General features: G+C 40.3%; 1 protein-coding gene across 1 annotated transcript; it reads right to left on the bottom strand.

Annotated features, from left to right (window-relative positions):
* Positions 1-32: 32 nt before the first annotated feature.
* LOC132005948 (uncharacterized) lies at positions 33-14047 on the bottom strand. Its single transcript, XM_059383468.1, is given in 15 exon segments — positions 33-338; positions 9222-9652; positions 9655-9728; positions 9730-9866; positions 9868-10122; positions 10124-10703; positions 11361-11468; positions 11470-11657; positions 11660-11697; positions 11700-11796; positions 11798-12032; positions 12034-12051; positions 12053-12192; positions 12195-12224; positions 14018-14047. Coding segments are annotated over 15 exon segments (2667 nt in total).
* Positions 14048-14063: the final 16 nt, after the last annotated feature.

Below are 14063 nucleotides of genomic sequence, written 5' to 3'. Positions count from 1 at the left end.
CAGCTTTTGAAAAAGAACTTTGATCAAGGGTCTTATTTCATTATCGCCCGACTACCTGAAAGTCGTCGCGCTCCGAGTGGCAACCGTCGCTCACGGTGAGGAAGCCCATCGCCTCCACAGTGCTGACGGGGTGTGTGGAGCCCGGGTCTCAAGCCTCTGTACGCGCGTTTGTGGTCGTGACGAAGCCGAGTGCGAGTATGTACGGTGATGTGGCCGTGACAGGTGTAGACATGCGTGTGTGTCCCTAATCGGATGCAGGACATTGTGGGTGACCAGTCGACTGTGATGTGAGGCATGTGACACTGTGGGGTTTGAGACCGACCATCATAAGTTGTTTCCTAGTGTGACGGGAGAGGCTTTTAATTCTCTGACCGGTACGAGTTTGGTTGTGTGATGACAGAGCTTTATGTCTTCAGTTCTGGGTTTAAAATCGGGACTGAGGGGTCTGTTGAAGACTTCACAGAGAGTGTGTGTATGCTTGTGAAGACTGCAATGCCTGTTTGACTAGAGTCGCGATGCACCGAAGCATGGCCTGAGCTGCCTTGTCAGGGCACAACCACCTCCAGTGCCTAGCTTCGCGCTTAACACAGTGGGGTTATCAGTGAAGATGATGTTGCCCATCTAGAGGTCAGTTTTAGGTTCTATCCTTTCTTGGGGGTGTATGCCTGCGTTCCCTTTTTTCTTCCTGCTTTAGAGCCATGCACCCCAGCTGCAGAGAAAAGGTCACCAAAAGGGAGTCAGATATTTGACTGGTAGTATAAATGTTACATACAAGCAAAAAAGCACAAACCTGTTTTTGGAATGAACTTTAGAATTCGAAGAGTCCCTTAGGCAAAGTCCTAGGAAGACATCTGGAGAACCTAGGAGTAAGATTCCTTCCTCAAAGGATCACCCTTGGGAGTTGAGGTCAAGGTCCATGGTTTCAGAACCACATCTTCCCAAAGCTCTCTCCCCAGGAAACTTGATGTGAACTTAGAGAAAGTTTCAGCCCTGGATGTCAGTCACCCTGGCTTTTTCCTTTGATATTAAAAATGATTAGCAGTACTCCCCATGTCCCCTTTACTTCTGTGTGTGATAGATGGCAAGAGACTGTGTGGTGTTGAAGAATATCTTCCAATTTCCCTACTCTGTGCTCCAAGGTCTGGTGTTTGATGATTTTTGTCCCCTTCCCCTTCAGTGCTCTTCTCTAAATGAAGAGTTCTGAATAAAAGAAAACATTGCTGGGCATATCTGAAACCAACCTCAAGGTTGGGGGTTTTGTGGCCCTTGTTCTGTTTTTCAGAAAAGGGAATAATTGTTCTTCTCCTGAAATGGTAGGTTACTGTTAGGCAGGACCCTGTGATATACTTTGACTAACAGCACGTGGTAGAAGTGACGTTCTAAGACTTTCAAGATAAAGCCTTAGGAAGTCTTGCAGCTTTTGCTCTTTTCCTCTTCCTGCCCTCAGACCACTTCAAACAGAAGGTTATGACTAGCTTGATTAAAGACAAAAGATCACCTGGAGACAGAAGCCCAGGTGACATTCAGCAGCAATTGCCAGATATTTCACTGAGACCATATTAGACCATCCAGCCCCCACCAAGCCACTGGCTGCTGTCGAGATGAGTGGAATTAGTAGAACTGCTCAGCCAATCCAAGCCCAATTTGCCAACCCCAGAATAATGAGCTAATGAATGCTTTTTGTTTTAAGCCACAAACTTTGGGGATGGTTACATAGCAACAGATAAGTGAAAAAGATGTTTAACTTTTTAAAAATCTATCACTCCATATTGATAAAATTGTATTGGTCAACCTGTTTTGTAAAGTGATTTCTCTACTGGTATTATATCTTGAAAATTTTCTATATCCTTAGTTATTCTACAGCTTTGCGTTTGTTTATCTTGGTATTATTTTACATGGATATTTTATAATTTATCAGCTTTGCTCAGCAAAGCTGAGCAACTCCTTCTTACTGTCCAGCTTCCATGTCTTCACCAACTTTACATTCCCTTCCAGAACCTTAACAGGACATGGGTTCCTATCATTTCATGGGTCCATTGACTTAGGAATGGGGTATTGACTTCTGCTGAGTGGAGTATAGATGACTCAATCCACTCAGAGTAATTTGCTCAAGGGTGTGAGATAGGATCTATATACATTTATTTAACTAATTAACTGGTCTCCATGATTACAAAATCTCCTTTCCCCTTTCCAATTCAAAATCTGCATTCTGGGGGCGCTTGGGTGGCTCAGTGGGTTAAGCCGCTGCCTTCGGCTCAGGTCATGATCTCAGGGTGCTGGGATCGAGTCCCGCATCGGGCTCTTTGCTCAGCGGGGAGACTGCTTCCCTCTGTCTCTCTCTGCCTGCCTCTCCATCTACTTGTGATTTCTCTCTGTCAAATAAATAAATAAAATCTTTTTAAAAAAAATCTGCATTCTGGAGCCATCTTAGTTCCTTCACTGGGATTTGTTAGGGTACTTAGCTAATTTTCTGAAGGGCTGATTTAATCAATTCCTGGAGGTAGAAATGGGCATCTCTGCTGTGTTTTCTAAAGTGTCATCATCCCAGTCCTTCAGATTACTTCCTCTTCTGCCTGCTCATCAAAAGAATGGTTTGAATTTCTGCAGCCACATCAGACCTAAGTCGCATTTCTTCTCCTATGTGCAGGGCTTAGTATTAATCAATTTCCAAGGCAGGTGTGATTTCCTTACTGGAGCAATGGCTGGAGGAGAGATTGGCAATTTGAGATCTGAGCTGAGGTAATTGAGAGGCAAGCAGCAAGAGGAATCCATTGTGTATTAAAATCCTAGATTTCGTATTATACCTTGGCTAACTGAATTTAAATAAAAAAAATCTTAGGTTTCAAAATTTAAGACTACCTTTAAGGTAGCAGAATTCTGAAAGGCTTCATAACTATGAAGAAAGTTCAGACCACTTAAAGCGAGAATTCATCCCACTACAGAATTCTACTCTGTGTTCCATACACATATCTCCTTCTATTATTTCTTCTGCTTTCAAAGAGGGAGGGATTAGCTCTATTTTTTTCTGGCTGTAAAGTTAATGCATTCTTAATTCAGAAATTTAGAAAATACAGAAAAGCTTAAAATAAAGCTCATTTAGAAAGAGGTTCTTTGAACATTTTATTCCAAGTCATTTCATCTGTTTCTCTATGAATTAACACATGGATATAGGCATGTAGGATTTATTATTTTAAAAAAGAATCACACCACAATACTGTTTTGTAATCTACCTTCATCTAGCAAAATATAGTGAACAGCTTTATCATGTCATCAAATTACAAACTGTTACAATGTTTTGCCTACAATACGATCCAGACATTTCCCTATTGAAGGATATTTAACTTCTTGCTAGCTTTTCTCCATATAGCACTTCATGGCACACTCCTTTTTGTGAACATGTGTATCTTAAAGTCTTAAACATTGTTGAGAATGAGGCTTTCAAAGTTAAAATCGACTTATATACCTTCATCAAATGCCCTGCTTAAATTTTCACTAACATACCATGAAAAGTGTCTATTCTACTAATATAGAGTATTATCAGTCCTTCAAATCTACCTTTAGTGGAAATTGTCTTTGTTTAATTACCTATGCTGAGGTTTCATTTAATGTAATAAAATCTGGGAGTCTGGGATAAAAACCAGAATTCAATGAACTGATTTTGTAGTTAGAGAAATGTGGATTCAAAACATAGACCCACCATTTACTGAGCGTGTATAATATCTTTTCCTCCATTTTAAGTAAGAGTTTTGAACAAAGTAGAACACAGATCTTAAAACCATAGCTTAATGATTTATTTTATAAACCTTACACTCACCATTTGATAAACTCCAACATCCCAGAAGCCTCCCTCATGACTCTTCCCAATCACTGTACCTCTAAGTTAACCATTATTTTTTTAAGATTTTTTTAAAAATTTACTCATTTGACAGAGAGAGAGAGAGATCACAAGTAGTCAGGCAGGCAGAGAGAGAGAGAAGGGGAAGAGGTTCCCCGCGGAGCAGAGAGCCCAATGCGGGGCTTGATACCAGGACCCTGAGATGACCTGAGCTAAAGACAGAGACTTAACCCACTGAGCCACCCAGGCACCCCCCTACCTTTATTTTGGGCTCTGTCACAATAATTGAACCTTACAGAACTGCAATCAAGCAGTATGTACTTTTGTGTCTGGCCTCTTTCGTTCAACATTGTATCAATAACAGGACCCATGCTGTATGCAGCAGTAGCTTGTAACTTAACATAGTATTGTATAGTATTATATTGTCTGAATGTATCATAATTTATTTATCCATTCTCTTGTTGATGGAGTATTTGAGTTTCCAGCTTTGGGATATTATGAGTAAAGTTACTAAGAACATTCTTGTGTCAGTCTTTGTCATGCATGTGAAATCAGCTGTCTGTGTTATGTACCCAAGAATAGAATTGCTAGGTTAGAAAGTAAATGTTTATATTTAACAAATACTGCAAAATAGTGTTTGAAAGTGAATGTTCCATTTTATGCTCCCATGTGCTGTGTATGAGAATTCCAGTTGCCTTATCTGATTAGCATTATTATTGTCAGTCTTTTGAATTTTAGCCATTCTAATGGGTGTGTAGTGGTACATTGATATTTAATTTGCATTCCCCTTATGACCAATGATGCTGCAAACATAAATTCCTATAGATAATGTGGATTATCCTGTGGATAATGTTATCCAAAGAGCTGGGAATGAACAAAAATGAATTAAGTGAAGTTTCACAGTAAAAGTTAGTGCATAGCTTACCATACAACCCAGCCAACTGTCATCTTGGCCATTTTTCCCAGAGAAATGAAAACATAGGTTTACACAAACACCTATATGTGAATGTTCATAGTTGATTTGTAATAACCCAAAACTGGAAATAACCCAAATGTCTTTTAACAGGTAAATGGTTAAACAAACTGGGGTTTATCTTTACCATAGAAAAACACTGGCAATAAAAAGGAACGAACCACTGAAACAGTTTGGGTGATCTCAAGGGAATTATGCTAACTGAAAACCAATCTCATAAAAGTTATAATTTGTAAATTATATAAATGTTGTATAAATGAATCCATTTATATAACATTCTTAAAATGCAAAACTATAGAGATGGAGAGCAGGTTAGAAGATGCTAGGAACTGGGTGGAGAGGAGGTGGCTCTGACTATACAAGCATAGCAAAAGAGATCCTTGGGATAGAGCTGTTCTGAATCATGGTGGTAGTGGTTTTCACATGACTCTGCACAAATAAAAAAATGCATAGAACTAAATATACACATAGATACACAAATGAGTGCATGTGAAACTGGCAAAAGATACAAGTTTTGTGTACTGTTTCAACATCAATATCTTGGTCATGATATTGTATTACAATTTTACAAGAAATAACCATTGAGGGAAACCTGATGAAGGTTATGTGGGATCTCTATATTATTTCTTACAACTGCATGTAAATCTACAGTGATATAAAAAATTAAAATATAAGCACATAGCTGGGACAAGTTTCCTGGTTTGCCATTTGGACAAAAATAGAATTATATCTTTACATTATCATACCACAAGAATAAACTCCAAATAGATTAGGAATGTAAACATAAGAAATGAAATCATATAGGTCTTAGAAGAAAGCATTGGTGAATCCCTCTTTAACCTCAATGTAAGAAAGAACTTTTTTTTTTTTAAGATTTTATTTATTTATTTGACAGAGATCAAAAGTAGGCAGAGAGGTGGGTGGGGGGGCATGGGGAAGCAGGCTCTCTGCTGAGCAGAGAGCCCGCCTTGACCTATCCCTGGACCCTGGGATTATGACCTGAGCCGAAGGCAGAGGCTTTAACCCATTGAGGCACCCAGGCACCCCAAGAAAGAACTTTCTTACTGTGATTCAGAAAACGGATGCAATAAGAAAAAATACCCAAAGATCAGGACTACAAAAATCAAAAGACAACTTACAAATTGGGAAAAAATATTTGCAGGATGTATCACAAACAAAGGGCTAATATTCCTAGATTAGTTTGCTAGGGCTATCATAACAAAATACCACCAATTGGATGGTTTAAACAACAAAAATTAATTTTCTCACAGTTCTGGAAGCTGAAGTCCAAGATGAAGGTGTTGGCAAGTTTACTTTCTCCTGAGGTCTCTTCTGCTTGGGGATGATGGTGATGTATCTTTGAATATTCAGGCTAAAGAAAGCTGCTCAAATATCTTTAAGTTCTAGCTTTTCACATCATCTGGGCTTTTAACTGCAATGGCTTCCCTCTTCCTGGAGTCTGTTTACTCATTGGTTTCTCTACCATTCAGGGCTGTCTCCTTCCCTCTAATAAGGAAATCACATCTGGCTTAGAGATATAAATACTACATATAAGAAATGAAATGGGACTTGAGTCTGCCGAGGTGCTGCCAATCAGAGAAGAAAATAGAAGGGCCAGAGGAAGATCAAATCACCTTAGATATCAAGAAAAGGAAGCCTCAGTAAATACAAAATGCAGTTTACAATTATACAGATGCCAAATCAGTTCTTCAAAGGCTCTCCTGAGATTCATACTGAAGGAGGATATAATGAGCAAAAATATTTTAATCCACAAAATCAGGCTCCAACATCCCATCCTTGTAGTTATATCCTTCTGAACAGGGCTGAGGGATTCACTCTTCACCTTGGAGAACTTGATGGACATCTTTGGGAGTGATAGTACTGCAAATGACAAAAACATTGCAACTCCACAAACCCTAGCCCCATATGACCCTGGAAGAATGAAGAAGGTTGGCCAGATGCAGGAACTAGGCAGGATGTAGAAGGAATTTCTCTGGTATGGTTAAGCTTTCTGAGTCCAGCAAGAATATACAAATTTAATAAATTCCAGAACTTCCTCACAATAAGGTATTAAGTGGTCACTAAAAATTAAATTGAGGAATAACCAAAAAATAGAGAAAAATTCAAAAATATATGACCGTGGCTTAAGCAGGTTACTATACAACATGTATAACCATTTACCATAAGGTCATATATATCAGATGGATAGAATGTCAGACATCAGCAATAGAAAGAAAAATATCTCAATTTATACCTCTAAAAGCTAACATTATTGGTTTCTAGTCTATGACACTGATTTTTTTGTTTAAGTATACTTCCATAACTTCCATAAATTTAAGTTTAAGTATACTTCCTATTTTCTTTACAGGAACCAAGAATGTCTTGATTTTAGATTGTCTTAAGAAATTTTATTAAAAGAAAGTTCTTCAAAAATAGGCAAAAAAAAGCCCTGTTGTGGGTCTTTAGGTTAGATTTATAGCTCAACATATTCTAAATATAGTTAGCTATGAATGATTTCTCTTATGTCCTTCTAATAGTTTATTTCCAAGCATACGTAGGGGTTTTCTGCCTAGAGAAGAGCTAAGAGGCTCAAATCCTGGTCTAGTTGTTTTATGTCTTTTGATGGAAGAATTTATTTCACTTCTGAAATATTAACCAAAATGCCCTGCCTGCAACTAGTGAGAGAATCACCTTGCTCCATTAGTTTCCCTTTGGATCCAGCATCAAGAGAAATAAAACTCTAGGGCATAAACTTGACTAGGGAAAGTTCACATTCCAGAGTTCCTATGAATTCACAATAATTTGGAATGCTGCTATAGTTAGAATTCTTTATTATGAACTCCTGTGGTTTTATCATTGTACTTCTCCAGAGGTCTTTGTCATGTTCTACCTTTGACTTACTTTTATTTCCCCTGCAGGATTATGAACAGCATAAAGGTAGCAATTATATCTTCTTCATCTGTGCTTCATCCAAGCACATAGGCACAGCTTCTTGTATACTGTAGGCATGTCTAATGTCTTATATAGAAATCCTACATCTAGGATACTTAGGAAGAATTAAAAATAAATAAGTATTACAAGGATGTTCACTGAAGAGTTCCTGATGATGGGGGCACCTGGGTGCCTCAGTTGGTTAAATGTCCGCCTTTGGCTCCAGGTCATTAGCCCAGTGTCCTAGGATCAAGCCCTGAGTTGGGCTTTCTATTCAGCGGGGAGTCTGCTTTTCTCTCTCTCTCTCTCCTCCCTTGCACTCCCCCCTGCATTGTGTGTGCATACTCTCTCTCTCAAATAAATAATTTTAAAAAGAATTTTTGATAATAATTAGTTAAAAAAAGTTTCAGAATAAACAATGTGTTAATTAAGATATGATAGACCACACTATAATCATCATGATATTGGCCTCAATTTGTCAAAGAGATATACTCATCAGGAATGGCTTAGTGAAATACAGCAGAATGTTGGAAAGGAGTTGGAAAATAGTAGAATCCAGTGTTAAAGATTGAGGACTCTGGAACTCAAGTTCTAGTTTCATCTCTCAGGAACTCTGTGACATTTCACAACTTATTTCAGCCCTGATGCCTCACTTTGCCTAAGCAGTATGCTGAGAATGGTAATACTTCCCTCACAGGGTTCTCATGAGAATTAAATTAGATAATACATGTCCTTATAATAGTGTATTAGTCAGAGTTCTCCAGAGAAACAGAAACAACAGGATATATGTGTGTGTCTCTGTGTGTCTATGTATTGAGTTAAGAAAGAGATTTTAAGGAATTGGCTTGGCTCATGAGATTGTGGAAGCCTGTTAAGTCCAAAATCTGTAGGTCAGGTCAGCAGGTTAAATACTCAGGGAACAGTTGAGGTTTGAGTTCAAAAGCTATCTGCTGGCAGAGTTCCCTTCTGCTCTGGGAGAGGGAAGTCTTTAGTCTATCAAGGCCTTCAACTGATTGGATGAGGCCTACCCACATTCTGGAGGGTAATCTTTAATTTAAATTAAATGTTATTCTCATCTAATAAACACCTTCACAGGCACATCCAGAATGATATTTGACCAAATATTTGGGCATCATGGCCCAGCCATATTACATAAAATTAGGCTTCATAAGTCCACCCCTTGCCAACTTGGCACCTATATGCATCTCCCTAAACGATACTTAATATCTGAAAAAAAACAGTAACAAGGACATACTTCCACCTAACATAATACAACTATCTTGCATACAACCAAAAAATACACGAATCCTTTCCCCAGAAGAGGGTGCAAAGTCTTGCATAGTGTTTACTTTCCTCCCTTATATCCCACAACTTAAGTATTACGATGTAAAGTTAATAATACTTATATACTATAAGGTCAATACATCTTATATCACATGATAATGATATAAAAAAGGAATAAAGATTTATATACATACATACAAACACACAACTAAATAAACACTCATGACAATTATAGTCCAATTTCTGAAACTGGTCCCATAGTTGTAGTAGGCATTTATAACTACCTTCTTCCATCACCCATTCCATGTTCCCTTTGCCCACAGTAAGCTCCTCAGTTGGTCATGGTTCTTTACTTGGTGGAGTGACATAAAATTCATTCTTGGGTGTGTGGCCCTTGAATAATCCTGCCTTTATAGTTTGTAGTTTGCCATTCACTTTAATCATAGGGCAGGGCAATATTAGAAGCCTCAAAGGATCTCCTGTACTCTAGATACACTCCTCCTTATCACCATTGTGGAGTCCAACCTCCCCTTGGTAGTTAAGATGAATCACCATAGCCAGTACCCTTAATCCCTTCTTTGCCTTTTGATTCAGAGGGATGAGAAACCCAAAGTGGTTGGGTAGCAGTTAAATTTACAGTTAAATGGTATCATTGTATCTCCTGGTAGAAGCATTCCCTTTGGAACTAAGACCTCTGTACAGCAGAGCACAGGTTGTGGGGAGGGGAAGCAAAAATTCTGCTGTTGGGTCACCAGGGGTAATAGTGAGTGGTGTCATTCCCATTTCTACCCCATGATTCCCGGCCTTATGAATCCTGACTATGGGAAAAACAGCACCAAATACTGGATGGTGATATCAGAGCATAAAGAGCCTTCTGTAGAACCATCCCCCAGCCCTGCAAGACACTGCCACCTAGCTGGCATTGTGACTGAGTCTGTAAAACATCATTCCATTCTGTCAAGCTAGCTTCTTCAGAAAGGTGGGGAACTTGGGAAGACTAGTGAATTCTATGAAGATGGGCCCACTGATGTACTTCAATTACTGTGATATGAGTTCCTTGATCAGAAGCAATGCTGTTTAGAATACCATGATACCACTATCATAAGGCATTCTGTAAGTCCACTGAGGGTAGTTTTGACAGAAGCATTATGTACGGTATAGGCAAATCTGTATCCAGAGTGTCTGTTCTATTTAGAAAGAAAAAAATATTGCCTCTTTCATGATGGAAGCAGTCCAATGTTATCAACCTGCCACCAGAGAATGGTGCCATATCGGGGACTCAGTGTTGGTCTCTGTTGCTGGCAGATTGGGCATTCAGCAGTGGCTATAACCAGGTTAGCCTTAATGAGTGGGCACTTGTGTTGCTGAACCCATGGGTAATGGCCATCACTGCCACCATGGCCTTTTTGTCCAAGAACCCATTGGTGATGATAGGGTGGCTGAGGAAAGAACCAAATGGTGTCCACAGACTGGGTCATCCTATCCACTTTATTAAAATCCTCTTCTGCTGAGCATTTAACATGGGACACAAAGAGCTTCACTTTTACCCATGCAGAGAGGTCTATACCTCTTTTCCAGACTTCCTTCACATGAGTTTTCCAATCATGTTCCTTCCAAGCTCCTGACCACCCAGCCAAACCACTGGCCACAGCCTGTGAATCGTACATCTGACCATTTCTTCTTCCAAGCAGGAAAACAAAACAACAAAAACCCAGGTGCACTGCTTAAAACTCTGACCAGTGCCTTCAGGGCATACTTGGCCCAATCATTTAAACATCCCTTCCATTTTATGAGTGCTGCTCTGCACACCTAGCTTAATAGCTAGGTCAGATTATACCCAGTTTATGATGTTAACTTGGTGGCCCATGGTTTAGTGTTTAGTCTCTAAGTCTCAGTAGCAGGCTTCAGCTACTGTTCTCCTGTTTCTCAAAAGGAGAGTAGTTAACTGCAGAGAATGGCATGGCTTTGGTTCAAAATCCTAAGGGCCTGCACTGTGACCCATCGGTAAGGTCCTGCCAAAGGCCCCAGACAACATCATTACCAGCCTCTGATATTTCAAACACCCTTGGATTAAAAAAAAAAAAAAAAAATGTTTGACAGAGAGAGAGATCACAAGCAGGCAGAGAGGCAGGCAGAGAGAGGGGAGGCAGCAGGCTCCCTGCTGAGCAGAGCCCGATGCAGGGCTTGATCCCAGGACCCTGAGATCATGACCTGAGCTGAAGGCAGAGACTTAACCCACTGAGCCACCCAGGCGCCCCAACACTCTTGGATTTACTGGGCCTTATTGCCCAAGAGGCAAAGTGCTTGCCTAGCAGTCTGGACCTGTTGCAGAGTCACAGAGCCCTCTTTTGTTCTGGGTCCTACTCAAAACTAGCAGCTTTTCACATCACTTGGTAAGTGGGAAGTAACATGCCCCAATGAGGAAGAGGTTGCCTCCAAAATCCAGAGGTCCACTAGGCTTTGTGCCTCTTTTTTAGTTGTAGGAGGAGCCAGATGCAACAACTTAGAAGGGATATCATGACATGCCCCACACCACTGGATCTCTAGAAGTTTCACTGAGGTAATAGAAGGCCTCTTAGGTTTTTGTTAGATTTATTTCCCAACCCTGACATCCAGATGTCTTATCAGTAAATCTATAGAGTAGTTGTCATTTCTTGCTCGCAAGGTCCAATGGCATAATGTCATCAATGAAATTGACCAATATGACATCTTGTGGAAGGGAAAGAGAACGGAGATCCCTGTGAACTAAGTTATTATACATGGAAACTAAATTATAGGGCCAGGGAGCTGATGTACCCCTGAGGTAGGATACTGAAATTATTTACTTGTTTTTGCCAAGTGAAAACAATTGGTTCTGGTTGTCTTTATTAACAGGGATGGAGAGGGAAAATAAACAGAGCAGTACTCACATGGCAGATACCAAGGAAATATGTTAGTTTGTTAATTTGTTTAGGTAATGAAAACACATCTGGTAAAACAGCTGCAGCTGGAGTCACCACCAGCTTAACCCATTGTCATTCTCCAAAATTTCTGTTGTCTGCAGAGGCCATATAGGCAAGTTGAATGGGGATATGCTGGGAATTCATCACCCCTGCATTTATATGTTCTTAGTAGTGGCACTAATCTCTGCAGTCCCTCCAGGAATGCAGTATTTCTTTTGGTCTATTATTTATTTTTAGGTAGAGGTAGTTTTGGTAGTTTCTACTTGTCCTTTCCTCACTCAGCAGCCAGAGAGACAGTGCTGAGTATGTCTGTTTCAATTATCCATTCCAGAACTGGGGGGGAAACCACAGGATGGATTCAGGCAAGTGCTGGGTCTGCTGTGAGATGGACCTTAACACTGATCACAGACCTCCTTAAGCCTCTACCCTGAGTGGTAGACCAGTGAGGTTTTGGGTCTCCTGGAATTAGTGTCCGCTCAAAGCCAGTGTCCACGGTTTGATTTTTTCCTTTTCCTCAAAGTTTGGTCTCCCTGGTAAAAGCTGTGGGTTCCTTTAGGAAGACAAGGGGGGAAATTACCAGCATAAATTTTCGGCAGTTTAGCAGGGTTTTTCATTCAAGGTGTTCTGAGTCTGTATACTGGGTCGAGTCTGAGAATTGACTGACAGTCCATGACTTTTTATTATTCAAGTTAGACTTTTGTTCACATGACTAGAACTCTTTCACTTACACAGATCAACTAAGATTTAGACTTCTCATCTATTTCACTTCCACCAAAGTGTACTAACCATATTCTCTGTAACAGATATTTAAAAAAATCTTTCATGTCATTTTGCATTCATTGCAATGTTATTTCATATTTTTAAAATCCACATTTTAAGTTATACTTAAATTTTTAAAAATTTCCACTGGAGGGGCACCTGGATGGCTCAGTGGGTTAAGCCTCTGCCTTCAGCTCAGGTCACGATCTCAGGGTCCTGGGTTCGAGCCCCGCATCAGGCTTTCTGCTCAGCAGAGAGCCTGCTTCCCCCCGCCTCTGCCTACTTGTGATCTCTCTATCAAATAAATAAATGAAATCTTTAAAAAAATTTCCATTGGAAACTTAATTTTTAAGTAAAACCTACGCTTCAGGAAGCTTAACTATTATCGTCTTTTTAGAGGTAAGTGAAGAGGTTGAGAGGACTCAATCTCACACTCATAATATTGCAGTCTCTCATATAGTTACTACATCCAGATGACAACCACACACATTATCTTCCATCCAGATTTTAACTTGCATAAGCTACACTCAAACACACACAAACAAATTTACCAGATCTCTCACCTACATACATCAACCTCAAAGTCACAACGTTTAATCACCTGCCCTTGCACTGTCATACAATTCATGCAGAGACTTGGGTACAGCCACAGACCACTTTCCCATACTTTGGATATCTCACTCAACACTTTGGACAATATCAAGTGCAAACCAACTCATACATGTGATCAAGAATCAGATCCAGGGGCGCCTGGGTGGCTCAGTGGGTTAAAGCCTCTGCCTTCGGCTCAGGTCATGGTCCCAGGGTCCTGGGATCGAGCCCCACGTATGACTCTCTGCTCCGCAGGGAGCCTCTTCCTCCCCTCTCTCTCTTCCTGCCTCTCTGCCTACTTGTGACCTCTGTCTGTCAAATAAATAAATAAAACCTTAAAAAAAAAAAAAAAAAAAAAACAGATCCAGAAACACAACCACTTGTTCTCACAGATAAATTTCTTCACATGGCACTTTGAGATAGGAGATTTGCCTCTTCTGGCAGATAATCTGTATTAGTTTCCACCCTTCTCAGTTCTGGTTTCTCATACATACACACTTAGACCCCACAATGTTGCTTCACTCCTCTTCCACGCATACACGTAAGATTCAGATCAGCTCCCCGGGCCCAGGGATCGGTTTCGTCCATCAGGGAGACCAGCCTCCTCCCTTCCCAAGGCGGGACACTTACACATCCAACCGCTCCTGCTAGTCATAGGTAGACCCAGCGCAAACAGCCTCCTACAGAACGTTACAAACTCACTGCCCGCACACTCGCGCCACCCACAAGCATGCGTAATCAATCACAG

The sequence above is a fragment of the Mustela nigripes genome, chromosome 17 (assembly GCF_022355385.1).
Source record: "Mustela nigripes isolate SB6536 chromosome 17, MUSNIG.SB6536, whole genome shotgun sequence".
Lineage (NCBI taxonomy): Eukaryota > Metazoa > Chordata > Mammalia > Carnivora > Mustelidae > Mustela > Mustela nigripes.
This window is presented reverse-complemented; position numbering and strand designations above follow the sequence as displayed.